The sequence below is a fragment of the Triticum aestivum genome, chromosome 1B (assembly GCF_018294505.1).
Source record: "Triticum aestivum cultivar Chinese Spring chromosome 1B, IWGSC CS RefSeq v2.1, whole genome shotgun sequence".
Taxonomy (NCBI): Eukaryota; Viridiplantae; Streptophyta; class Magnoliopsida; order Poales; family Poaceae; genus Triticum; species Triticum aestivum.
The window spans coordinates 302,450,414-302,476,174 of record NC_057795.1 but is presented as its reverse complement, the minus strand read 5'-3'; the positions used below and the strand labels follow the sequence as shown (position 1 = coordinate 302,476,174).

At 52.4% G+C, this 25,761-nt stretch overlaps 1 protein-coding gene across 1 annotated transcript; it reads right to left on the bottom strand.

Annotated features, from left to right (window-relative positions):
* Positions 1-5,051: 5,051 nt before the first annotated feature.
* LOC123120671 (uncharacterized) lies at positions 5,052-25,069 on the bottom strand. The gene is made up of 3 exons (XM_044540664.1): positions 24,770-25,069; positions 24,398-24,637; positions 5,052-7,968 (listed from the first exon to the last, which is right to left on the bottom strand). The coding sequence occupies exons 1-3, from the start codon at positions 24,835-24,837 to the stop codon at positions 7,863-7,865; spliced, it is 414 nt and encodes a 137-aa protein (XP_044396599.1). The 5' UTR covers positions 24,838-25,069; the 3' UTR covers positions 5,052-7,862.
* Between the last annotated feature and the right edge of the window lie 692 nt (positions 25,070-25,761).

The following is a 25,761-nucleotide window of genomic DNA, read 5'->3' as shown; positions in this document are numbered from 1 at the left end:
GACGATCAGAAGGGAGCTGCTGCTGAGATGGGTATGCAGGCTCTGATGGATGTCCGGTGCAAGAATTTGAACCCTGTATGCGACTGGCTTGGTGAGATTTACGACCCCGCCTCCAGGGAATTTGTGATTCTGGGACGTGGAAGACTGCCGTTGGACGAGGAATCCGTGTTCTGCACTTTGGGTGTGCCCCGTGGAGAAATCAAAGTCCCATATGAGGTCGATAATAAGATCGAGGAAACATTGTTCCCCCGTTTGTTTCCTGGGTTGGAATCCATGCCGAACACGACTTTCCTGGCAGATTCGCTGCAGGCCATGACAACCCATGGCGAGGTTTTTAAGATGAAACTACTCATGTACCTCATCTCAACTATTTTCGTGTCGACCACTTCTCTTCGCCCAAGCAACAAATGCTTCCCCATCTTGCTGAATGATCTATCTTTACTCCATTATTTTCCTTCAATCTTTTGGCTCAGATGTCATGTGTAAGCCAGTCACTTCCAGTTTTTTTGATGTTTTTCCATTTGATTTCTGATGCGGCAACTCGCTGTCCTAAAAATTGTGTCGTGCAGGCGAAACTGAAAGATGTGAAGAACATGAATTGGTGTAAGTTCATTGCCGACTTCCTGCATGATGCATTCTCAAACAAGATGTACCAGAAGGATTGTCGACTGCATTTAATGGTATTTTTTTACCAATCCTTTTTGTAAATACTCTTTAACACCTTTATTTATGCATGGCAACCTGATCATAACAAGATGGCAACTGCCATCATGACGATATGGCAACTGCCATCATAACATGATGGCAACTAGCACAGACAGATGGCAACTTCTTCTTTTCTTTTTCATGCACTTCAACTTGATGATTGTAGGAACATACATTAGCCTATTTTTGTAAAATATCATGATGGCAACTGATATTCTTTCTTTTAAAATTGTTGTACATCAGCTCATGTACGTCGACTGTCTTGATCTGTCCATCGTGGATTTCACTGGGATAGGAGGCCCGCCGCCCACACACAAGTTTGTTATTTCTGCGTGGACTTGCGATGCTGTCAAGGCTGTGCTTGCTGCAGACAGGGTAACTGATACCAAAGATGGAAAACTGCAGGTTAGTTTTGGTTTCTTTCTCTACACGACATTCTTACAAATTTTTGCGGCATAACATATGAAAAAATCCTCATGTGGCAACCGTCTGTGGCTAACAAGAGATGATTACCTTGTTAGCCATGGTTTTCTGCGCATGGTATACATGTCTCACTCCACATGGCAACTCTGTCATCCGTGCTAAAACTTGTATTCTCGCCTTCTTCTTTTTTGTTTTTTTTTTGCAATACATGAACTGTTATTCAGTGTTCATCATTTTCTCTCTTACATCCTAGCTATTTTTTGGTTATTTCCAGCTGATGGCCAAGCATGCTATAGACTACAACGTGTTTGGGGGGCCTCAAAACTTTGGAAAGTGGATGGACGTGCACTCAGCTCCGTCTTGCCCTACTGAGGTAATCAAAGATATATATATATATATATATATATATATATATATATATATATATATATATAGACACGCTAAACTAAGCCTGAGCGCAAAATCACTTATCCTGCGCTCCGGCCGGCGCGCTCTCCCCACACAACCGGAAACTCAACTAAAAAGAGCAACTCCCTGTGCGCCACCTAGGTTGCCTCCTAATCAAGGGTAAAAGATGGATAGGACATAGTAATGCACTACAAAGTTTTACTAGCAACGTTTGACCATCAAATCCAACGTAAAAGGACACTTGTGGATAGTAAAAGCGCACTAGTTGATGGTAATGATCGTTTTTTTGTAAAAGCACATGGCTTGTCGCAGTGGACTTGGTTTTTTTGCGATCGGTGTGGCTAGATTTCTATGTACATAAAACTTGTCCATTTGACTTTTTAACCTGGATCGAAGAATTTTAACTTTTTCGTTGCCCACAAAATGCTAGATTATGCTTGGGAAAAACATAAACATGCACTAATGCATTACTATATATCAACCTGGATCGAAGCATTTTGACTTTTTTGTTGTACACAAATGCTAGATTATGCTTGGGAACAACAGAGCACATGCAGTAATGCATTACTACATATCAATCTGGATCGAAGTATTTTAACTTTTTTTGTTCGTAATTTTCTTTTTTGCGTTACCATCCACTCCATTTTTTTACTACTGCCAATTTGTGAGCATGTAGTAATACATTATTACATGTTTCGGCCAGGTTTTACAACATATCTCACTGCCCGGTAATAAAACTAGGTCCATTACCATGTCCGCTATACCCTATTACTTTCAATGATTAGTGACCAAAAAGCAGGACGAGGCGGACCAGCACATGGTAACTGAATTAAATGTGTTACTTTTCCTACCACTCAGCGTTACCCTCAACATTTCTGCGGTGGAGGGCGGCCTTCTCAGCGCCACCCGCTGGCCTAATTAGGTCCGGCCGGAGCGTAGTTTAAGCAGAATGCGCGCTCGCTCACAATAGCGCAGCCGTATATATATATATATATATATATATATATATATATATATATATATATATATATATATATATATTCTCACAATGCTCAAGCAATACAATCAACGATTGCATCAATCTCTCTCTATCCCTTCTAACATGGTATCAGCCTTACCTCGATCCTAAACCCTAGCCATCACCACTTCCACACCCGTGCGCCGCTCCCGGGGCGGTCGGCCTCCCTGACCGCCGCCGGGGGGCCACGCCGCCCTTACCTAGGGTTCCTCCGCCGGTCGTGTTGACCAGCTGCCCTAGAGTCTTTTTCCCGATCTCTTGATCCGGGTTTTCTCTCTCCCGCCAATCACCTTGATCGTCGTTTTTTTTCGCTTTTCCGATCTATACTTGATCGGTTTGTGTCGCCCGCCGCCGCCATCGACCCCTGTGCGCCTCTACTCCGACACCGGCGTGACCGGCAGGCTTCTTCACCGACACGGCGACCTCACGCGACAGGCGGCCCCTCATGGCCGTCGTCCGTGAGCTGGCCCGCTCGTCGATCTACGCCGGCTGTCACCGCCCTCTTCGACTGGGACACCTGCATTGCCCCAACCCGGCGGCCTCGCGCTATGCGGCGGCCCATCATAGTCGTCGTACGTGCGCCATCCCGCCCATCGATCCACGCCACCCGCCTCCGTCGCGTCTGCACGGCGGCCCTGCGGTCTGCCTCACCGGCCTCGTATCTGGCTGCGTCGGGCCGACTTCTTCAGGATCGTCGGCTGCCTCAGCTCGGGCGCCGCTGCTACATTGGTCGCTCGGGCCTCGCTGTCCGGGCGCCGGCGCTGCTTTGGCAGCCCGGGTGCCGGTGCTGACCCGCTCATCCGCATGACGTCCCACGCCGTCTGTCATCGCCGGCTTCATCTCGGACTCCGCCGCCACCCCGCCTCCACCGAGCGGCGTCCCCGGCTTCGCGCGCGATCGGCTTGATCACCCGCTCGCCGGCGCGATCCGCCCCATCTATGTCGCGCGACGGACCCGGCCCGTCGGTTGCACGCCTCCGCAGGTCTTGTGAAGATCGTCCCCCGAGTTCAGCGCGCCCCTCCACCGATCGAGCAACGGGCTGCCGCTGCATCGCCCCGTCGAGCCGCAGCGCCGCTGCCCCGTGGTTCTCCCCGTGGCTGCATCGACTCGCGCGTCGCCTCTGCGTCGCCCCTTGGGCCGTAGTGTCGCGATGCACGGTCCCCGCAGCCGCCCCGAGGCCGCCCCCACAGTTGCATCGACCCGCGCTCCGTCGCTGCCCCGCCCCTTCGGACTATAGCGCCTCTGCCCGTGGTCCCCGCTACCGCCCCCGAGGTCTTCCTGCCGTCGCCCTGACCTGCCCGCCACCGTTGCGTCGCCCCGTTGGGACGTAGCGCCGCGGCCCGTGGTCCGCTCCGCCATCCCCGCGAGTTTACTTCACGTGGTATGTGTCGCGCCGCCTCCCTTGGCACGAGAACGCCATTGTCCGCGCCGGTCTTCGTCATGTTTTGGGTTCTCCTCGCCTACTTTCAGCATCGCCGCCGTGCTCCTAACCTAGCCGCCGCTGCCGTAAGGCCGCCGCCACCGCTCTTCTTTGGCCGCCGCCGCCGCCACCCGTCCACCTCCATCTTCGTCAAGCACTAGCCCGCCGCCAGCGTCGCCGTCATCTACATCGACCACTTCGTCTACTCCGACAACCGCGGGCGACATCGGCCCCGCAACTGTCGTCGAGTCCTTCTCTGTTGGCCTCTCCGACTTCACCGACATGGCGTACAGTTCGTGCAGGTCCCGGTCTACGCATGTCCGGTGCTGGCAACACCGATGCGTGCCTTCGTCCATGACGTGTCCCCGGGCCTGGCAAGCCTGGTGCGGCGCTTCGTCAACTTCGTCTTCGTCCGTCTACGCATGCCCGGTGCTGGCGACACCGACGCGTGCCTTCGTCTACGACGTGTCCCCGGGTTTGGCAAACCCGGCGCGACGCCTCGTCAACACCATCCTCCTTCCCGCGCACCACTACCTCAATACCACTGCGCCTATGACTAACTCGACGCCTTCTTGCGCCCGCGGTTACACGGCGACTTCCTCGACACCGGCCACCCCGACTCGACATCGACCACGACATGCTTCGCACGGCTACCTCGACCACGGCTACACCGCCGTACGCTCTCGGCTTCATCAACATCGGCACAAAGAGCTACCGCCTTGCTTGAGCAACCTCGTCGGTTTCCACTCCAACCACGACTTCCGCGATGCATCGACCGTTACGACTCTGAGCAACCTCATCGGCTTGCCTTCGGATTCTTCTCCAGTCTCACCGTCTGCGTCGCCAACATTGTGACCACGGGGGATGTTGAGTATACTGATTATTAGGAAAGACGAGATAGAATAGGATTTGTTCCTGCCTTGTCTTTACTCCAAATTAATCATTGTACTCCTATACATATATATACATATATATATATATATATATATATATATATATATATATATATATGCTCACAATGCTCAAGCAATACAATCAACGATTGCATCAATCTCTCTCTATCCCTTCTAACATGGTATCAGCCTTACCTCGATCCTAAACCCTAGCCACCACCACTTCCACACCCGTGCGCCGCTCCCGGGGCGGTCGGCCTCCCTGACCGCCGCCGGGGGGCCACGCCGCCCTTACCTAGGGTTCCTCCGCCGGTCGTGTTGACCAGCTGCCCTAGAGTCTTTTTCCCGATCTCTTGATCCGGGTTTTCTCTCTCCCGCCAATCACCTTGATCGTCGTTTTCTTTTCGGTTTTCCGATCTATACTTGATCGGTTTGTGTCGCCCGCCGCCGCCATCGACCCCTGTGCGCCTCTACTCCGACACCGGCGTGACCGGCAGGCTTCTTCACCGACACGGCGACCTCACGTGACAGGCGGCCCCTCATGGCCGTCGTCCGCGAGCTGGCCCGCTCGTCGATCTACGCCGGCTGTCACCGCCCTCTCCGACTGGGACGCCTGCATTGCCCCAACCCGGCGGCCTCGCGCTATGCGGCGGCCCATCATAGTCGTCGTACGTGCGCCATCCCGCCCATCGATCCACGCCACCCGCCTCCGTCGCGTCTGCACGGCGGCCCTGCGGTCTGCCTCGCCGGCCTCGTACCTGGCTGCGTCGGGCCGGCTTCTTCAGGATCGTCGGCTGCCTCAGCTCGGGCGCCGCTGCTACATTGGTCGCTCGGGCCTCGCTGCCCGGGCGCCGGCGCTGCTTTGGCAGCCCGGGTGCCGGTGCTGACCCGCTCATCCGCATGACGTCCCACGCCGTCTGTCATCGCCGGCTTCGTCTCGGACTCCGCCGCCACCCCGCCTCCACCGAGCGGCGTCCCCGGCCTCGCGCGCGATCGGCTTGATCACCCGCTCACCGGCGCGATCCGCCCCATCTATGTCGCGCGACGGACCCGGCCCGTCGGTTGCACGCCTCCGCAGGTCTTGTGAAGATCGTCCCCCGAGTTCAGCGCGCCCCTCCACCGATCGAGCAACGGGCTGCCGCTGCATCGCCCCGTCGAGCCGCAGCGCCGCCGCCCCGTGGTTCTCCCCGTGGCTGCATCGACTCGCGCGTCGCCTCTGCGTCGCCCCTTGGGCCGTAGTGTCGCGATGCACGGTCCCCGCAGCCGCCCCGAGGCCGCCCCCACAGTTGCATCGACCCGCGCTCCGTCGCTGCGCCGCCCCTTCGGACTATAGCGCCGCTGCCCGTGGTCCCCGCTACCGCCCCCGAGGTCTTCCTGCCGTCGCCCTGACCTGCCCGGCACCGTTGCATCGCCCCGTCGGGACGTAGCGCCGCGGCCCGCGGTCCGCTCCGCCATCCCCGCGAGTTTACTTCACGTGGTATGTGTCGCGCCGCCTCCCTTGGCACGAGAACGCCATTGTCCGCGCCGGTCTTCGTCATGTTTTGGGTTCTCCTCGCCTACTTTCAGCATCGCCGCCGTGCTCCTAACCTAGCCGCCGCTGCCGTAAGGCCGCCGCCACCGCTCTTCTTTGGGCGCCGCCGCCGCCACCCGTCCACCTCCATCTTCGTCAAGCACTAGCCCGCCGCCAGCGTCGCCGTCATCTACATTGACCACTTCGTCTACTCTGACAACCGCGGGCGAAATCGGCCCCGCAACTGTCGTCGAGTCCTTCTCTGTTGGCCTCTCCGACTTCACCGACATGGCGTACAGTTCGTGCAGGTCCCGGTCTACGCATGTCCGGTGCTGGCAACACCGATGCGTGCCTTCGTCCACGACGTGTCCCCGGGCCTGGCAAGCCTGGTGCGGCGCTTCGTCAACTTCGTCTTCGTCCGTCTACGCATGCCCGGTGCTGGCGACACCGACGCGTGCCTTCATCTACGACGTGTCCCCGGGTTTGGCAAACCCGGCGCGACGCCTCGTCAACACCATCCTCCTTCCCGCGCACCACTACCTCAATACCACTGCGCCTATGACTAACTCGACGCCTTCTTGCGCCCGCGGTTACACGGCGACTTCCTCGACACCGGCCACCCCGACTCGACATCGACCACGACATGCTTCGCACGGCTACCTCGACCACGGCTACACCACCGTACGCTCTCGGCTTCATCGACATCGGCACAAAGAGCTACCGCCTTGCTTGAGCAACCTCGTCGGTTTCCACTCCAACCACGACTTCCACGATGCATCGACCGTTACGACTGTGAGCAACCTCATCGGCTTGCCTTCGGATTCTTCTCCAGTCTCACCGTCTGCGTCGCCAACGTTGTGACCACGGGGGATGTTGAGTATACTGATTATTAGGAAAGACGAGATAGAATAGGATTTGTTCCTGCCTTGTCTTTACTCCAAATTAATCATTATACTCCTATATATATGCCCACGAGGCTCAAGCAATACAATCAATGATTCCACCAATCTTTCTATATCCCTTCTAACACCGTCGATCAGTTTGAAATTCAGAACATCTGGATCGCCTCCCAGGATCGTCGCCGCCCACCTTCACCCAGGATCTCCTCCGCCCACCTCGTCAGCCCCGGAAGCTCCTCCTCCGCCCACTTTGAGCCCAGGTCCTTCCCCGCCTCAGCAACGCCTCCCTTCTTCCCCGCCCAGGTCAAAGCTCGCCAGCACCGCCTCCCTTCTTCCCTGCGTCGCCGGCAAGGTTGAATCTCATACCCGGCGCTAGGGGAGAAGGCCAAGAGCTCCTCTCACGCGCCTGGGGCCCGGGGAGAAGGCCAGGAGCTCCTCTCACAAGCGAGCACCTCCAGCCTAGGTGCTCCTTGCCGGCTTCTCCCCTGGCAACAACTGCTCCTGGCCTTCAGCAACAGCTCCTGGCCTTCAGCAGCAGATCAACAGCAGCAGGTCACTGGCCCTCAACAGAAGCAAAAACAGCTCTTCAATGGCAGATCGTCAAAAACAACAGCAGCAGATCATTGGCCCAGTTGCAGGCATGGTAGTCCCAGACCTCAATTTCACTCCACCTGAAGAAGGCAACGAAGAACCTGAAGAAGAAGGCAACAATGCTGGTCAAAATGCAGGTATAATCTTCTTCTCAAATTGAGGTGCAAGTTGTTGTCTCTCTTCAGTTATTTTCTCTGCAAGTTGCATTCTACTCCAGACAGGCAGACAGGCAAAAAGATGAGTGTGTGTATTAATAATTGTGCACCAATTCAAAAGAAGAGAGCTATCCTCTCTGCAAACATTTTCTCCCATTCCAAGTTGGGCTAGCTCCATCTTACTTTGCCCAGTTTTTCTCTTCAGTTTGCAATACATTAACGATCATGCTAAAATAAGACACGAGACAGTATGTTGTGAGGTTTCTATAATTAATTGTCAAAAATGAGACATGAGATAAGCACAGATTGGTTCACAGGTCACTATACGTAGTATCTAACTGCTAAGAAAATAGACAATTTTTCGACTAATTTAATCCATAAGTAGATAACTAGCATGTCATTGACAGAACTAACAACATACTGGTACTGATCTAAACAAGCACGTACTACGCAAATAGTAGACAAATCTACACATGATGCTAGCACTGCTAATACAGAAATTATCAGGAGAGGGATAAACGCGGTATACCCTCCAGTAGGCCATGCAGAAGCCGCCGCCGCAGTGGCAGTAGCAGCAGAAGCGTCCTCGGCGGCCTTCTTGTCGGCCTCGGTCTTCTCGGCGGCTGCGCGTTTGGCGTCGCTGGACATGGTGATGACAGAGACGGCGCAGACATAGAGAAAGTAGTGGATCGGAGGCGAGCAGTCGCGTAGTCGCTTCCCAAAAACCTATTTGTCTCTCTCCCGTACAGGAACCAGAGAGACGGAGTTTCGGAGACCTGCTCTCCCATCGACCGTGTACGCGGCGGACGGGATGGAGTCACCGGCGGCAGCAGCAGCAAGGAATGACGATGGGCGGTGCGCGTGGAGCAGATGTGATCTGATCGTGGCAGCTAGGGTTAGGGGACACAACACACTTATATAGATGCAACCGCGTAGAGAGACGTGGGCTTGACCCACGTCCGAGTCCGTGACAGCTCACGATCCGACGTCTCAGATCATGGCCCTGCTGTCAGAACCTCTCCGTTAGTGACTGGCAAAAATAAGCGCATAGGTGTGAGCTCGGCTCGGCTCATTCCCGCAACCCGTCGTGGCGAGGCGAGGCGAGGCGAGGCGAGGCGAGGCGAGGCGAGGCGAGGCGAGGCGGGCGGCGGAGGAGGAGCGCGCGAGGGCCTCTTCTCTTCTCAAGCTCCAATAGCATGTAGAAGAGCCACCCTTATAAACCACTCCAACTTTTCTTCCACTAGCATGGTGGGACTAAACTTCCCACCACCTTGTCATGCCACCTACATGGGCCCTTAGAGATCAAATCTAAAATTGTCATATGGGCTCTAGGCCCATCTCACATTTCAACAATCCCCCACCAGATCTCAGGGGCCCACTTTGTCCTTTGTTCCAAACGCTGTTTTGATATACTAGTGTTTCAGTGAAGACCTGTTAAGGTTGAGCTTCACCTAGAGCAAGTAGCTACACTCCTTCACAACTGAACAATGGACTATGCCTTGAATTGTCAGTTTGGCGTAAAGAAGTTTCACCACATGTCTTACTAGTACTGGGCTGCCGAAGGCTGACCCCTCGGGTGGAGCATATAAGTCACACTCCTGGCCTATTCATGAGCTTACTAGAGATCACCCCAATCTCATAGACTGTGACTAGCAGTCGGGCTCACATAGGTGTGTTCCTCCAAAGACCGCTCTGTAGGATAGCATCTTGCTTATACATATAAGCCTTGGAACACATTAAGACAGTAGTCATCCTTCCATACAGTTTCCGAGAGTATTGCATCTCCAACGGAGTGGGTTAGTAAAGTTACTCTCCTCAGTTCACCACTGGCTTGTTTTCCCAGGTCCTACTTCACGGGATCTCCGATCACATAGGTTGGGTTACCACCATGGCAACTCATGTGGGTCTCATACCCATCTCCCTCGATGCACTATCTATCACAACACGCGATAGCCCTTTTGTAAAGGGATCTGCCAGATTCTTAGCCGTATGGACATACTCCAACGCTATCACTCCGGAGTTTCTTAATTTTCTGACAGCTTTTAATCTCATTCTTATGTGTTTATTGGACTTCATGTTGTCCTTTGAACTCTTCACATTGGTGATGACAGTCTGATTGTCACAGTTCATAAGGATAGCCGGGACCGGTTTATCAACCAATGGCAAGTCCATCAAAAGATCACGAAGCCATCCTGCTTCGACACTAGATGTGTCTAATGCTGTTAATTCTGCTTCCATTGTCGATCTCGTTAAGATCGTTTGCTTGCAAGACTTCCAGGAAACAGCGCCACCTCCAAGAGTAAACATATACCCAGTTGTGGCCTTCATCTCATCAGCATCAGAGATCCAATTCGCATCACTATACCCTTCAAGTACCGACGGGTCTCCGGTATAGTGAAGTCCATAGTTCATAGTACCTTTCAGATAGCGCATAACTCTTTCAACAACATGCCAATGTACATCACCCGGTTTGGAAACAAACCGGCTCAGTTTGCTCACAGCAAATGCGATGTCAGGCCTCGTTGCGCTTGCTAGGTACATGAGTGAACCAATGATTTGAGAGTATCTCAGTTGATCCTTAGCTGTGCCTTCGAACTTTCGGATCAACACACTAGGATCATATGGTGTTTGAGATGGTTTGCAGTCCGAATATCCAAAACGGCTCAACACCTTCTCAACATAATGGGATTGCAGAAGTGTGATCCCACCCTCATTATCTCTCAGTAGCTTAATGTTCAAGATAACATCAGCCACACCAAGGTCTTTCATCTCAAAGTTCTGAGATAGAAACGATTTGACCTCCTCAATGACTTTGAGGTTTGTTCCAAATATCAGTATGTCATCAACATACAAGCACAGTATAACTCCTTCGCCCCCACCATGGCGATAGTATACACATTTATCAGCCTCATTAACAACGAAACCAACAGATGTCAGAGTTGTATTGAACTTATCATGCCATTGCTTAAGTGCTTGCTTCAGGCCATATAAAGATTTCAGCAACTTACACACCTTCCTTTCCTGACCATCTATCACAAAGCCATCTGGCTGTTGCATGTAGATTTCCTCATTTAGCTCTCCATTCAGAAAAGCCGTCTTAACATCCATCTGGTGGACGAGAAGACCGTGCGAGGCCGCCAACGAGAGTAATACTCGAATGGTGGTCAGTCTAGCCACAGGCGAATAAGTATCGAAGAAATCTTCCTCTTCTTTCTGGTCATTAGCCCTTGGCCACAAGCCTAGCCTTGTACTTTTCAATCGTACCATCGGGCCTAAACTTTTTCTTGAACACCCACTTACATTCCAATGGTTTGCAACCATAGGGACGCTCAGTGATCTCCCATGTCCCGTTAGCCATGATGGAATACATCTCGCTACGGACCGCCTCCTTCCAGTAGTCAGCTTCTGGAGAGGCATACGCTTCTGAGATAGAAGTAGGAGTATCATCCACGAGGTACACGAAGAAATCATCACCAAAGGTCTTTGCAGTCCTTTGTCTCTTGCCCCTACCAAGAGTTTCCTCGTCATCCTCCTCAGGATTTCCATCATGTGTTCATTCATAATATTCCATAGGAATGGCAGGCTCAGGAGTCTCCTCAGATTCCTGTCTAGAAGTGCTTTGTACATCTCTCATGGGGAAAATGTCCTCAAAGAATGTAGCATCCTTAGACTCCATAATTGTACCGACCTTCATGTCAGGTACCTCAGATTTCACTACTAGAAATCTATAGCCAACACTATTCATACCGTAGCCCAAATTAACACAGTCCACAGTCTTTGGTCCAAGCTTACGCTTTTTGGGGATCGGCACATTAACTTTCGCCAAGCAGCCCCAAGTACGTAAGTACGAGAGTGTTGTCCTTCTCTTGGTCCACTTCTCATAAGGAGTGATCTCGTTATCCTTTGTCGGAACTTTATTTAGGACATGGCATGATGTCATTATAGCCTCCCCCCACCATGCCTTGGATAAACCCGACGTATCTAACATGGCGTTAACCAAATCAGTTAGAGTATGGTTTTTCCGCTCGGCAACCCCGTTTGACTGGGGTGAGTAGGGAGGCGTCCTCTCATGAATAATGCCGTGTTCCGCACAGAAGGAATCAAACTCACTCGAGAAGTACTCTCCACCACGATCTGAACGGACTCGTTTAATTTTCTTTTCAAGTTGATTCTCAACTTTTGCCTTATAGATTTTAAAGTAGTGTAGAGCCTCATCTTTGGTATTTAACAGATACACATAGCAATATCTAGTGGAATCATCTATCAAAGTCATGAAATATTTCTTTCCACCTTTAGTCAACACACCATTCATCTCACAAAGATCAGAATGTATGAGTTCAAGTGGCGCCAAGTGTCTCTCCTCTGCTGCCTTGTGAGGCTTGCGAGGTTGCTTAGATTGCACACACGAATGGCACTTAGAACCTTTGGCTAAAGTGAAACTCGGGATTAAATTCGATTTTGCTAGCCGCGTCATAACTCCGAAAATAATGTGACAAAGACGTGAATGCCAAACTTCAGATTCATTAACACCCGAATGAATATGGTTCATGACTTTATTACAGAAATCTGCGAGGGAAAGGCGGAACATCCCTCCACTCTCATAACCTTTTCCAACAAATAATCCATACTTAGTAACAACTAATTTATTAGACTCGAATACCAACTTAAACCCTTCTCTACATAGAAGGGAGCCACTAACGAGGTTCTTCTTGATGGCGGGGACATGCTGCACGTTCTTCAGCTGCACGATCCTTCCCGAAGTAAACTTCAGATCGACCGTACCAACACCATGGACAGAAGCACTTGCACCATTCCCCATCAATACGGACCCGTGGCCTATGACCTGGTAAGAAGAGAACAATGAAATGTCAGCACACACGTGAACACCCGCACCTGTATCCACCCACCAATCGGTAGGCTGAAACACTAGAAAAACAGTAAATAAATTACCGTACCCAGACGCACCATTCTCATTGTTGTCCACAATCATGTTGACGGACTTGGAGTCCTGTCCTGACTTCTTAAACTTGTTTGGGCACTTGTTGGCCCAATGTTCAGTCGAACCACAAGTAAAGCAACCCTCATCCTTCTTGTTCTTTTTGAAGGTCTTCTTACCCTTCTTCTTGAAGTCGGTATTCTGTTGGACACCGTTCTTTCCCTTGAGCTTGTGGGAATTGGAGTTCTTCTGATGTACCATATTGGCCACGGAAGTTCCTTCGACCCCTTTTCCGTGCGAGTCCTTTGCCCTTGAATTCTGCTCAACACTCAGATGGCCAATGACAACCTCCACGGAGAATTCACGCCTCTGATGTTTCAGAGTGGTGGCAAAGTTCCTCCAGGAACTGGGGAGCTTAGCGATTATGCAGCCCGCGACAAACTTGCCCGGTAACTCGCACTTAAGAAGCTCAAGCTCCTTAACAATGCATATTATCTCATGAGCCTGCTCCAATACAGGGTGGTTTTCAACCATCTTGTAATCGTGGAACTGCTCTGTAATATACGTCTCGCTCCCTGCATCGGCAGCCCCGAACTTAGATTCGAGCGCCTCCCACAAGTCCTTGGCAGACCGCATATACAAATATGCGTCAACCAGCTTATCTCCAATCACGCTCAGAACCGCCCCGAGGAACACGACAGTGGCCTCCTTGAACGCCTTCTCCTGTTCAGGAGCGATCGTTCCTGTGGGAGTCACACCGACGACCCAGAACACGTTCATGGCCGTGAGCCATAAGGTGGTTTTAGTCTGCCAATGCTTAAAGTATGTCCCCGTAAACGGGGACGGTTTCAGTGTAGCAGCAAAACCAGAATTCGAAAAACTCCTACACACATTAGGTTTTTGGATTGCTAAGAAAATAGGCAATTTTTCGACTAATTTAATCCATAAGTAGATAACTAGCATGGCATTGACAGAACTAACAACATATTGGTACTGATCTAAACAAGCACGTACTACACAAATAGTAGACAAATCTACACATGATGCTAGCACTGCTAATACAGAAATTATCAGGAGAGGGATAAACGCGGTATACCCTCCAGTAGGACATGCAGAAGCCGCCACCGCAGTGGTAGCAGCAGCAGAAGCGTCCTCGGCGGCCTTCTTGTCGGCCTCGGTCTTCTCGGCGGCCGCGCGTTCGGCGTCGCTGGACATGGTGATGACGGAGACGGCGCAGACATAGAGGAAGTAGTGGATCGGAGGCGAGCAGTCGCGTAGTCGCTTCCCAGAAACCTATTCGTCTCTCTCCCGTACAGGAACCAGAGAGACGGAGTTTCGGAGACCTGCTCTCCCGTCGACCGTGTACGCGGCGGACAGGATGGAGTCACCGGCGGCAGCAGCAGCAAGGAACGACGGTGGGCGGTGCGCGTGGAGCAGATGTGATCTCAGACGTGGGCTTGACCCACGTCCGAGTCCGTGACAGCCCACGATCCGACGTCTCAGATCATGGCCCTGCTGTCAGAACCTCTCCGTTAGTGACTGGCAAAAATAAGCGCATAGGTGTGAGCTCGGCTCGGCTCATTCCCGCAACCCGTCGTGGCGAGGCGAGGCGAGGCGGGCGGCGGAGGAGCGCGCGAGGGCCTCTTTTCTTCTCAAGCTCCAATAGCATGTAGAAGAGCCACCCTTATAAACCACTCCAACTTTTCTTCCACTAGCATGGTGGGACTAAACTTCCCACCACCTTGTCATGCCACCTACATGGGCCCTTAGAGATCAAATCTGAAATTGTCATATGGGCTCTAGGCCCATCTCACATTTCAACACTAACTACATACAAGGGAAGGGCGGGTGTTGCAGTTTGACAGCTCCTTAATCAGAAATTCCTCCTTTAACTAGACTGCTTGACAAATGGAATTTCATACTGCTACACATTAACCATTCTATTGCTGCACAGGCCTTGTGATACGACTTGCTCATCAAGTAGTTATACGGAAGAAAAATGTAGCAAGAAGAATTATACTCCAGAATTTTGTATGGAGTGGACCATTTTAGATTGAATCCATAAATTAAAAAGAACAAGCAATGCAAATAGAGGAGAACCCAAGAATTACTTGTTAGTGGCAGTGGAAAGAAAAGAATGCAGTACAAATTTCTATTTTCAGCAAGCAACATTTATGTTTTTAGATTTAGTTTACATTTATATTTTCAGCAAGCAACATTTATGTTTTCAGATTTAGTTTACATTTATATTTTCAGCAAGCAAGCAACATTTATATTTTTCATCAAGCAACATCTATGTTTATATTTACAGCAAGCAATACTCCTATTGAATTGCTACTGATATTGCTATTGTTGACCTCTTGTTTACATTTCCAGCAACCAATTTGTATATTCTTGCAATAATTAACTTTCTTATTCTATTGCTATTGTAGGAGTACAGAGGCAAAGGAATTGGCTCAGTGATACGCAGAGATATGCTGCTTACATGTCCTTGGAAACCCTCCATAATAGTAGGAGGCAAGTTCAAGAGAAATGATAAGATGGACGTGGCTGCAATATTTGGAGCACATGTTCGAGTTATTCAAAGAATATGGGAGACAGCAATGATACAGAAAGGCCTTGGTCAGGAGGTGTCAAACAAAAGAAAGGAAAATTGTGGGAGGAAACCTTATGATGATATCCTATCTTTCATTCCCACCAGGGGCGGAGGACGGGGGGGGGGGGGGGGGGGGGGGCTAGACCCCCCCAACGATCGGCCCCCCTCAAAGAAATATAGTACGGGCCAGTACTAATACCCGTATATATATGCGCTAATGGCCGGAGATTACCTGCCTAATTATGTTATTTAAGCCCAAAAAGCCACGTTGTTGTATGCGCCGAAGCCCAGGATGCAACAAAGATAGCCCATCTACCTTGCCTGTGTATATAGACGATAGATCATGGTGGCCTGGTAGTTCGTTCGATCTCTTCTCGCCTCACAATCAGATCGCTAGATCTATCTATCTCGCCGCTATGGCGCTAGGACGTCTGCCGCCGGACGCCGGTCCCAAGTCGCTGACCTTGGACTTGATTTCTGGGTTGTCGAGGCAGCGGAGTAGCGGGGAATACGGCGGCTGCCGCTGACCGTCCTCTTGGTCGCTTCCGTCCACACACAACCAGATAATTAGGCAATGTACATACACGGTATTGTACTTTATATACCTAAAAGTTTTGCCAGTATGATGTAACCCCCTTTTCCTTTTGTTTGGCTATATATACTTTGTCAGTCGGAAAACGAAGAGAATTGTTCATGTGAATTGCCTCAATCTCAAATCTGTGCTGGTGCCAAAATTTTGGATCGAGACATTGATGAATAGTGACAGTAGAGCTATATATATTTTTAAAAAAATAACCAATAAAGTACAGCCAATTTTAAAGTTTTCTGTGTTTCTGAATTTTAGTATTTGGGATGATTTGTTATTGACCTATATATTTTTAAACATATGTTGATATACTATTTTGGTTGATAAATCCTACTATAGGTCTATAGTTCTATAGTACTAAACTAGTGTTCATCATCACTCGCCCCCCCTATGTCCAAATCCTGGCTCCGCCCCTGATTCCCACAATACCTTAAACAAGAGGTCAACTATTCGATCACTAGCAAAGGCACTGGGTGTAAGCCCTACAACACTATACAAGAAGTTTATGCTGAATAAGATAAGGAGACACTCCAACGGTGTAAAGCCAATACTGACAGACAAAAATAAGAGAGATAGGGTGGATTTTTGCCTATCCATGCTAGATGTGGCAACATTAGGAGATGTAAGCCCATATTTCAGGAGTACGCACAATATTGTGCACATTGATGAGAAATGGTCCTGCATAACCAAGAAAAGGAACTACTATCTGCTGCCTGACGAAGAGGACCCGGAAAGACCTATTAAAAACTCTATTGGAAAAGTGATGTTTCTCAGAGCGGTAGCAAGACCACGGTACGATGAAGATGGAAGCATGACATTCTCCGGAAAAATTGGGGTCTGGCCATTCGTGAGTGACTGCAGCAGCAAAAAGAAGCAATATTAGGGAAAAGGGGGACATTGGAGACAAAGCCTGTCATAGTGACGAGGGACGTGATGAGAGAGTACATTATACAAAAGGTTGTGCCACCAATTCAAGCATGGTGGCCTGTAGATGATGCTGGACAGACCATTTTTATCCAACAAGATAACGCGAGAACACATATATTCTACCTAATGATCAAGCATTCGCAGAAGCTGTGGATGAAAGTGGCCTGGATATTAGAATAATGTATCAGCCTCCAAATTCTCCGGACATGAACGCCCTGGACCTTGGGTTTTTTAGCTCGATTCAGTCGCTAACAGACTGCAAAAGTCCAAAAACTATTCCAGAGCTGATTAAAGGTGCTCAAGAGGAGTTCGATGGATATGAGGTTGCAAAACTTAACCGAGTATTCATAACTCTGCAGACTCGCATGGTCGAAGTAATGAAGAATGGTGGAGTCCATAAATACAAAACCCCACATATGAACAAGCAAAGTGTCAGAATCCGGCTCCACCGGCCCAACAAGGTTCGAACTCTGGGGCGTGTGCAAAGACCTTTCCTAGCTATCGCCTCAAGCTCGTTGCCTCAGGGCTTGGCCTCATCGAGTTCGTGCGAGGGGGGGGGGAGGGAGAATGGACATGGCAGTTTATCCAGGTTCGGGCCACCTTGCGGTGTAAAACCATACTCCTGCTTTGTGGTGGATTGGCCTCACGAGGAGGCTGAGGATGAACTAGTACAATGGGTGAGTTGCCTCGCGAGGGCTCAAAGAGTGAGGTTCGATCGGTCCGTCTCTATGGTGGAGACTAGCCTATATTTATAATGGCCTTGGTCCTCTTCCCTCATAGCTTAGTTGGGAAGGGATTCCACAATGGCCAATTTTGAAAGGGGACAAGAGGTACATCTTATCCCGATGAAAGGTGGTCTTTGCCTACAAAGCTTCTGGCCATGCCGCAGCTGTGGACTTGGCGATGACATCCGTCCAGCCGAGCTCGTAGTCTTGGTCTTGTTGCACCGGAATGGAAACCTTTGTGGGATCCCTTGGGAACCCGCGTATGTCCTTGCCTCCTTAGCACGGAAGAGGAAACGGTCCTGGACTGCGCCCGCCTGGCCTTGGTCGTCATGGCTCACGTCATCGCGCCTCGCGAGGCGGGAGGCATGCATAGAAATCTCCGCTCCTCGGGAGGCAGCCTGGGGAGGACGCTCCCCGGGAGGTCCTGGTGTCGCTCGCCTCGCGAGGCCAGGGGCCTTAGCGAGGGTCTTGCCCTTGAGGTCCTGGAGCTGGGCCGTACCGGGCCGTCGATGAAGCCGCGTGCTGGGCCGCAGGCAGGCAGGTCTGGGTACCCCCGATCCTAGAACGCCGACAGTAGCCCCCGGTCCCAAGGCGCGCTCGGGCTGGCTTCGAAGCGAAGGGCGAAGGGCGAAGCACCGCGGGCCCTAATCTCCTGCGGGCCAAGCTTGACGCGTGGCGTGCGACGGGACGCGGGCGCCTCCGCTCCCCCACATCGCCTCGGCAACTGCCCAGGCTGACAAAAAGCCTGGCGCATGCTGCGGTGCTGTCATTGCTCTTCTTCGTTGCGCCTTTCCTGTCAGGATCCCCATTCCCTCGTGAGAGGTTACTCCAGACCCAAGCGAAGTGTCGTCTTTCCTCCTGCTCTCCCATTGCCAAGGATTCCGCGGATGGCGCCCGCCGGGAAATCGAAGCCAGAGGCCCAGGTCACGGCCTCCTCATCCCCTCCACCAGCGCTCGCAACCTCTTCCATTGCCAAGGAGGGGGACCTCGCCCCCGTGCTCCCGCTGACGATGGACGATACAAACGAGTGGGGCGAGACCCTGATCTGGGCCAGTTTTGCAGAGCGGAGCACCTTGGCGAAGACGGTGTTCCCCTTCTTCCTCCATAGTATCTTCTCAGGGCTCGTCCCGCCCCTTTCGGAGTTCTTCTGTGCTATCCCCGTGCACTACAAGGTCCACGCCCTCCATCTCCAGCCTAACTCCATTCTCCTCCTGTCCATCTTCGCCTTCTACTGTGAGGCCTTTGTGGGCGTGAGGACTTTGTGGGCGTGAGGCCCTCAGTGGCTCTCTTCCACCATTACTTCAGCTTGCGGTTCCACGACCAGGAGCAGCGTTCCACATGCGTCTCCTTCGTTGCGGTTCAGAAGGGGAATGTGCTCCTGAAAGCCAGGAAGAAGGTGGAAGGGTTCCAGCTTCCTGGATGTCCAGGGTCTCAATCCGCTCCTGAAGCCCTCGACGGAGTTGCCCGAGCGGATCCCAAAGTGGAGTTCCTCAAAGCTCACCAACCCGCGGGCGCGACCCGTCCTGGAGAGGATAGACTCAGATATGGAGGCCAAGATGTTGACGGGGGCGATGATCATGAAGGAGTTCTTGACGCAGCTCTTAACACCGCTCCTGTCGCACTCGAAGCCCATGTGGGAGTACCAGGGTGCGAGGGACGACATAAAGCTGCGCCCTAGCAGCCTGACACGCGAGGAGCTGGAAGCGGACCTGATCACCCTGCTTGGTTGCATTTCGGAGGACATCCCTAAGGCCGTGCCCGCGGTTATGTGGTAGATGGGAATTTTTAATATCCGGTTGTAGAGAACTTGACACCAGATCCGAATGAAAATACACCAACCGCGTGCGTAACCGTGACCGTCTGTTTTCGAGTGAGGTCGAGAAGAGAACACGGTGGGGTTATGTTTGACTCGTAAGTAGTTCAGGATCACTTCTTGATCATTACTAGTTTGCGACCGTTATGCGTAGTTTCTCTTCTTGTTCTTGTACTCGTAGGTCAGCCACCATACAATGTTTAGTGCTTGCTGCAACCTCACCACTTATCCATTCCATACCTATTAAGCTTTGCTAGTCTTGATACCCATGATAATGGGATTGTTGAGTCCTCGTAGCTCACAGATTACTACAACAAGGTAATGCGATGTCATGACGTGAGAGCGATGCTTGCTTTGTTTGGAGTTCCCCTTCTGTTTCTTATTCTTTGTCGATCTTGGGATAGGTTCCTGGTCGGCAGCCTGGGATAGGATCGCATATTGAGCGTGACAAGTGGGCTCCGAGGGCTCGTGGGGCTCACGACGCACAGGAGGCTCGCGAGGGCCTGGGACCTCCTGAGACGCCTCCGCCAGACGTTGGGCCTTGTGAGACGCATGTACAGCTCGCGTGGGGCGCTGGTACATAGCGCCCACGTTCACCAGGCCGAAAGGCATGCAGACATAGTTGCAGGGGTAGCCCCTACTCCGGCCAACGCGCCATGGCCAAAAGAGGTCTTGAGAAGCGGCCCTATTGAGGCCCGGGATGTTGACGCAAACACGCAGCCCGTCGCCCTCGTCGGGGGCGGCGGCTGCACCAGTGGGGGGTGCGGGGCAGCGCTCACCGCGCATGGCCTGCGCCTCCTGAAGCTCCACGATCGCCTTGGTGATGAACTCCCTCGCTCCTGGACCCTCGCTCCTTGCTTGTGGGGGCGCGCCTCAAGGCACGCCTCCAGGTGGTGCCCGAGCACCTCCCTCGTCGCACTGGTCAGGTCAGAGGCTCTCCAGACGGAAGCCCCGAGCCCATCCCGAGGGAGGCGCCGGGTGCACCTTCCTATGCAGGAGGAAGGGGCGCCCCGACAGCAGGCGCGGGGCCTGAGGCGCCACCAACGGGCTTCGTGGCCTCCGGACGGCTCTTGGGGAGGAGTTGCTTCTTCTTCACGAGGGTCGCCTCGAGAGACAGGGTGCCACCTCCATCGTCAGAGTTCTCGGCTGCCGCGACATGGTAGGCATGCTCAAGAGAACAGACCGCGCCCTTCTCATCGCAGGCGACCGTGATGGCGCCGCTGCACCCTGGCATCTTGAGGACGTTGTAGCCATGGTGGGTTGCCACCATGAACTTGGCGAGGGCGGGGTACCCGAGGATGGCGTTGTACGGGAGGCCGATGTGGGCGACATCGAAGTCGATGAGCTCGGTGTGGTAGTTGTCGCGTTTGTCGAAGGTGACGGGGAGGCGCACCTGCCCCAAGGGTGTGGTGGAGCCATCAGTGACCCTAGAGAAAGGCTTGGTGGGCATGAGTTGGTCATGAGGCACTTGGAGCGTGTCGAATGTCTCCACAGAGAGAATGTTGAGGTCGACGCCACCATCGATGAGGGTCTTGGTGACTGCGACGTTGCTGATGGTGGGCGTGGAGAGCATGGGGAGCGCGCCCGTAGTGGCCGCGCACTTGAGGTGATCCTTGGAGTCGAAGGTGATGGCCTACTGCGACCACCTGAGGGGGTGCATGGCCTCGAGCTTCGGGAGCTCTGCATTCACCTCATGAGAGAATGGCTTGAAGATGAGGTTCAAGCCTGGTGCCTGAGCGCCGCCGAGGATGCAGGCAATCGCACGCGGTTCCTGGAAGCCCCCAGCCCCATCGTCCTGGTGGTTATCCTCGTTCCTTCTTGGTGGTGGTGCAGCGGAGGGAGGCCGGCGTTGCCCTGAGGACGGGCCTCATGAGGCTGGTCGCGCCAGGGGCCATCGTGAGGCTGATCACGCCAGCGATCCTCGCGAGACTGGTCGCACCAATCCTGACGAGGGTTGCGGTCGCCCCAGCAGCCTCCGCCGCGACCTCCTCCACGGCAATAGCCAGTCGCTGCGCTTGGGGCGGCGGCCAAGGCGCTCATCACGGATCGCCCTGAGCTCCTGGCAGTCGTTGGTGTTGTGGTGTGAATGTTGTGGAAGACACAGAAAGGGCGGTTATCCTTGGCTGGCTCGTCGTGGTCACGGTCGCGCTTCAACTCAGGCTTCGCTGCCAGCACGGTGTGGACCTTGCGCTTTGCCTCCTTGGCCTTGACCTTCTTTTCTTCAGGATCGACATCAGGGAGCTTGAGAAGGGAGAGGTGGCCCTCTTCCGCCCTAGCGCACCTGTCCGCCAGGTTGAACTTCTCCAGCGCCGTGCACAGGTCATCGTGGATGGCGAGCTCCTCGCTCATCTTAACATCCGTGACGCCCTCGATGAAGGCTGAGATGATGGATTCGTTCACCTCAAGATCCCGAAAGCCTCGGACGTTCATGCGCTTCACCAACGTTCGCCTCAAGATCCCGAAAGCCTCGGAAGAAGATGCCCATGCGCCTCAAGATCCCGAAACCAACGAAGATGCCCATGCGCCTTGCGGTGCTTACGGGTGCAGCCCGCGCGGGGGGAGCATGATCTTGACGCCCATGCGCTGTAGCCTCCAGGGTCGCCCGGTCTTGGTGCTGGCGCGGGGAGCGCACGCGCGTCGTACTGCGGCTGTTGCACCTCCCGGCAGCTGGCCTCATCCCGAGCCGGCACGAGCACCCTGTGCGGTGGGTCGCGCGGGTGAACGTCGCGCCGGGGCTTGGTGTCGGCATCGTGCATAGGAGGAGGTGGAGGCGCACCGTGCGCCACGTCGCCTGCACAAGAGGGCGAGGGACGGAGCGAGTGGGATGGCGCAGGGGCCTCACCGGTGGCGTTGGCGAGTTCGGTGATGTGACCAAGCCAGGCATCGTAGCCCTCATCGGCGGGACGGTAGCGTAGAAGCTCCCGCGCCATGAGGAGCGCGGCTTGCGCGTTCGCTGGCCCGCGGCGGGCATGGGAAGACGACGCTGTGACGGGGGTGAGAGAAGGCGTGGCGGTGCGGCCATCACACCGCATGGAGGGCGGCAGCGAAGAGTCCTGCTACTGAGGAGTAGCAGGGTCAGCTGTTGCGTTAGCCGCGGGAGAAGCGGAGCAGCGCGGAACACCGCGACCCACGGGCGTCGTCTGGGCGACGCGATCGGCCCGACGCTCGGCGCGAACTCGGCAGGCGTCGGCCATGGGAACAACGAAGCGAAGCGGAGGGGAGCTTCGACACGCCCCAACCTCGCGCGCCAAATGTCGGAATCCGAGCTCTGTGGAGCCAACAAGGTTCAAACTCTGGGGCGTGTGCGAAGATCTTGCCTTGCTATCGCCTCAAGCTCGTTGCCTCAGGGCTTGGCCTCGTCGAGTTCGTGCGAGGGGGGAGGGGGAGAATGGACACGGCAGTTCACCCAGGTTCAGGCCACCTTGCGGTGTAGAACCCTACTCCTGCTTTGTGGTGGATTGGCCTCACGAGGAGGCTGAGGATGAACTAGTGCAATGGGCGAGTTGCATCGCGAGGGCTCAAAGGGTGAGGTTCGATCGGTCCGTCTCTATGGTGGAGACTAGCCTATATTTATTGTGGCCTTGGTCCTCTTCCCTCATAGCTTAGCCTGGAAGGGATTCCACAACGGCCAATTTTGAAAGGGGACATGAGGTTCATTTTATACTGAAGAAAGGTGGTCTTCGCCTGCAAAGCTTCTGGCCATGACGCAGCGGTGGGCTCGGCAATGACATCCGTCCTGGCCGAGCTCGTGGTCTTGGTCTTGTTGCACCGGAATGGAAACCTTTGGGAGATCCCTTGAGAACATGCGTAATTCCTTGCCTCCTTAGCACGAAAGAGGAAACTGTCCTGGACTACGCCCGCTGGCGCCCGCCTGGCCTTGGTCGTCATGGCTCACGTCATCGCGCGCCTCGTGAGGCGAGAGGCCTGCATAGAAATCTTCGCTCCTCGGGAGGCAGCCTGGGGAGGCCGCTCCCCGGGAGGTCCTTGTGTCGCTCGCCTCGCGAGGGTCTTGCCCTTGAGGTCCTGGAACTGGACCGTACTGGGCCGACGATGAAGCCGCGCGCTGGGCCGCAGGTAGGCAGGTCTGGGTACCCCCGATCCCAGAACGTCGACACAAAGGCTAGAAAGGCTACAACTATTACCGCCCAGGATCTCAGTTCCTCCTGAAGCGTATGCGAAGGCACTAGAGATGCTTGGACACTGATCCTACTCCAGTTTGTTGTGCATTCTGTGTGTACTTGTTGCGTATTCCACTCCAGTTTGTTGGAGTACTTGTTGTGTGTTCTGTGTACAAGCAAAGGAGTATGTCTTTATGCGTGTACTTGGGAGTCTATGTTCATTGTTGCCACACACTATATATTGTGCTATATATTGCTACTCCAGCTTATACTTCGAGTACTTGCTATATATTGGTATATATACTCCAGTATTTATTGTTGGAAAAGAAGAGAGCTGAAGCACTTGCTATAGATAGATAGATACTCCAGTACTCCTAGCAAGTTGCAAAACACTCCAATTAGGAGTATATTCTTTGCAGCAAAGAATATATACTCCAAGCTCTTTCTCCAAAAATAGCAGTATCATGCTTGCTTAACTGAATTTTTAACATTCAATGTACTGTCGACTAACTACTCCAAAAAAAATCATGTCAATCAACTCTTTCCGGTTGGGTTAAATTATGGAGTATTTCTAACAAGATCACATATTTGGCACAAGATATTTAAATTATGGAGTATTTCTTTCAGTTGAGTAAATAGATGGGCAACTACTCCATCTGCAGTAAGTAGATTACCTGAACTTTGGCCGGTTCATGCCCATCCCAGAAGATATACTCCACCACATCTGCACCACCTTCCTTACACATACATTTATTTCCTTGCAGCTTGAATGCATGATCATGAACGTGAGAAATCCTGCAAGCAACTCTGTTAACGTGCTTGAAGCTTGGCCTGCGCCAAAGCCAAGTGAACACCCTGCACCATTTGAGACATCCCTGCATCCATCATGCTCTGAATCACTCGCCACTGTGAACCTTACACCAGGAAACAATAACAATGGAATCAGATGCAGTACAAACACCGTAACTCAAGCGGATGCAAGACCGGAGAGACGGCCTCAAGCGACTGCAGTATTTTCATGCCATGGAAACCATGTAAATCCTCACCTGATCACCTCCGAGACGAGCTTCCTGCTCTGCACTGCGATGGTTGAACGGCTCGAAGAAGGGCCCATACACCCCCCTCCCAGCACCCCCGCCGCTGATGCCGAGGTGGTCAAGTAACCGACGAGGGGGACGAGCAGGAGGGCGACGGCGAGGCGGGCATCGCCTGAAGCAGCAGATCCGGGCGGACGACCGGAAGCAGCAGCTCCGGGTAGTCGTCGCTGCAGATCGGAGAGCCGGACCCCCCATTTTTTAACGATGGGGAGGGACAAGGAGGGAACCAGATCCTCTAAGTGTAAAATGAAGAAGCAAAGTTAGGAACTGTTAGTAAGTACGTAGTTAGTAGGTTGTTTACTGTTGGTATTTACATAGATATAAATAATTTAAAAATAATTTTATTTCACCATCAAATTGTTTATATGTAATTACTATAAATATACACATTAGATCATCAATTTGCAAATTAATTTAAATTGTTTTAGCCATAATCACATGGATAGAAAAAGGAAAGTTAGGGTATTATAGCTTCTCTAACTTTCCTTCTCAATGTTGAAGGATCCGGTTCCTAAGGGAGGGGGGGGGGGAGGTGGCGCGGCCGAGGGAGACAGCGTCAGGAAGGAATGCAAATGTTTCGCTACCGTGTCCATGAGGGTCCAAATGGAAAACGTTTTTTCTTATTTTGCTACCGTGTCCGTGTACATGATTTCGCTCGGAGACTTCTGATCCTTAAAATTAAAGAGAACTTTGTATTTGTCGCTTTAAATTTTGACCACTTTGCTTATGTCACTATAAAAATTGACATTCATGTCACTCTCATGTTTTGACAATACATCACAATTGCCATTCCGTGGCAAAAGCAATAATTTGATAGTGACTATTATGATATTTGTCAAAAGGTAAGAGTGACAAAAGTGAAATGAAAAGTTATTGTTTTTGCCATAGAATGGCATTTGTGATGTATTATCAAAAACTAAGAGTGGCAAAAGTGAAATGTC

Excerpts from the sequence above, each read along its gene's own strand:
- LOC123120671 (XM_044540664.1), bottom strand. The coding sequence starts at position 24,837 with ATGGGCCCTTCTTCGAGCCGTTCAACCATCGCAGTGCAGAGCAGGAAG. Across the intron at positions 24,638-24,769 it reads CTCGTCTCGGAGGTGATCAG|GTTCACAGTGGCGAGTGATT; the intron begins GTGAGGATTTAC and ends TCCTGGTGTAAG. Across the intron at positions 7,969-24,397 it reads ATGAACCGGCCAAAGTTCAG|GTTCTTCGTTGCCTTCTTCA; the intron begins GTAATCTACTTA and ends CTTCTTCTTCAG.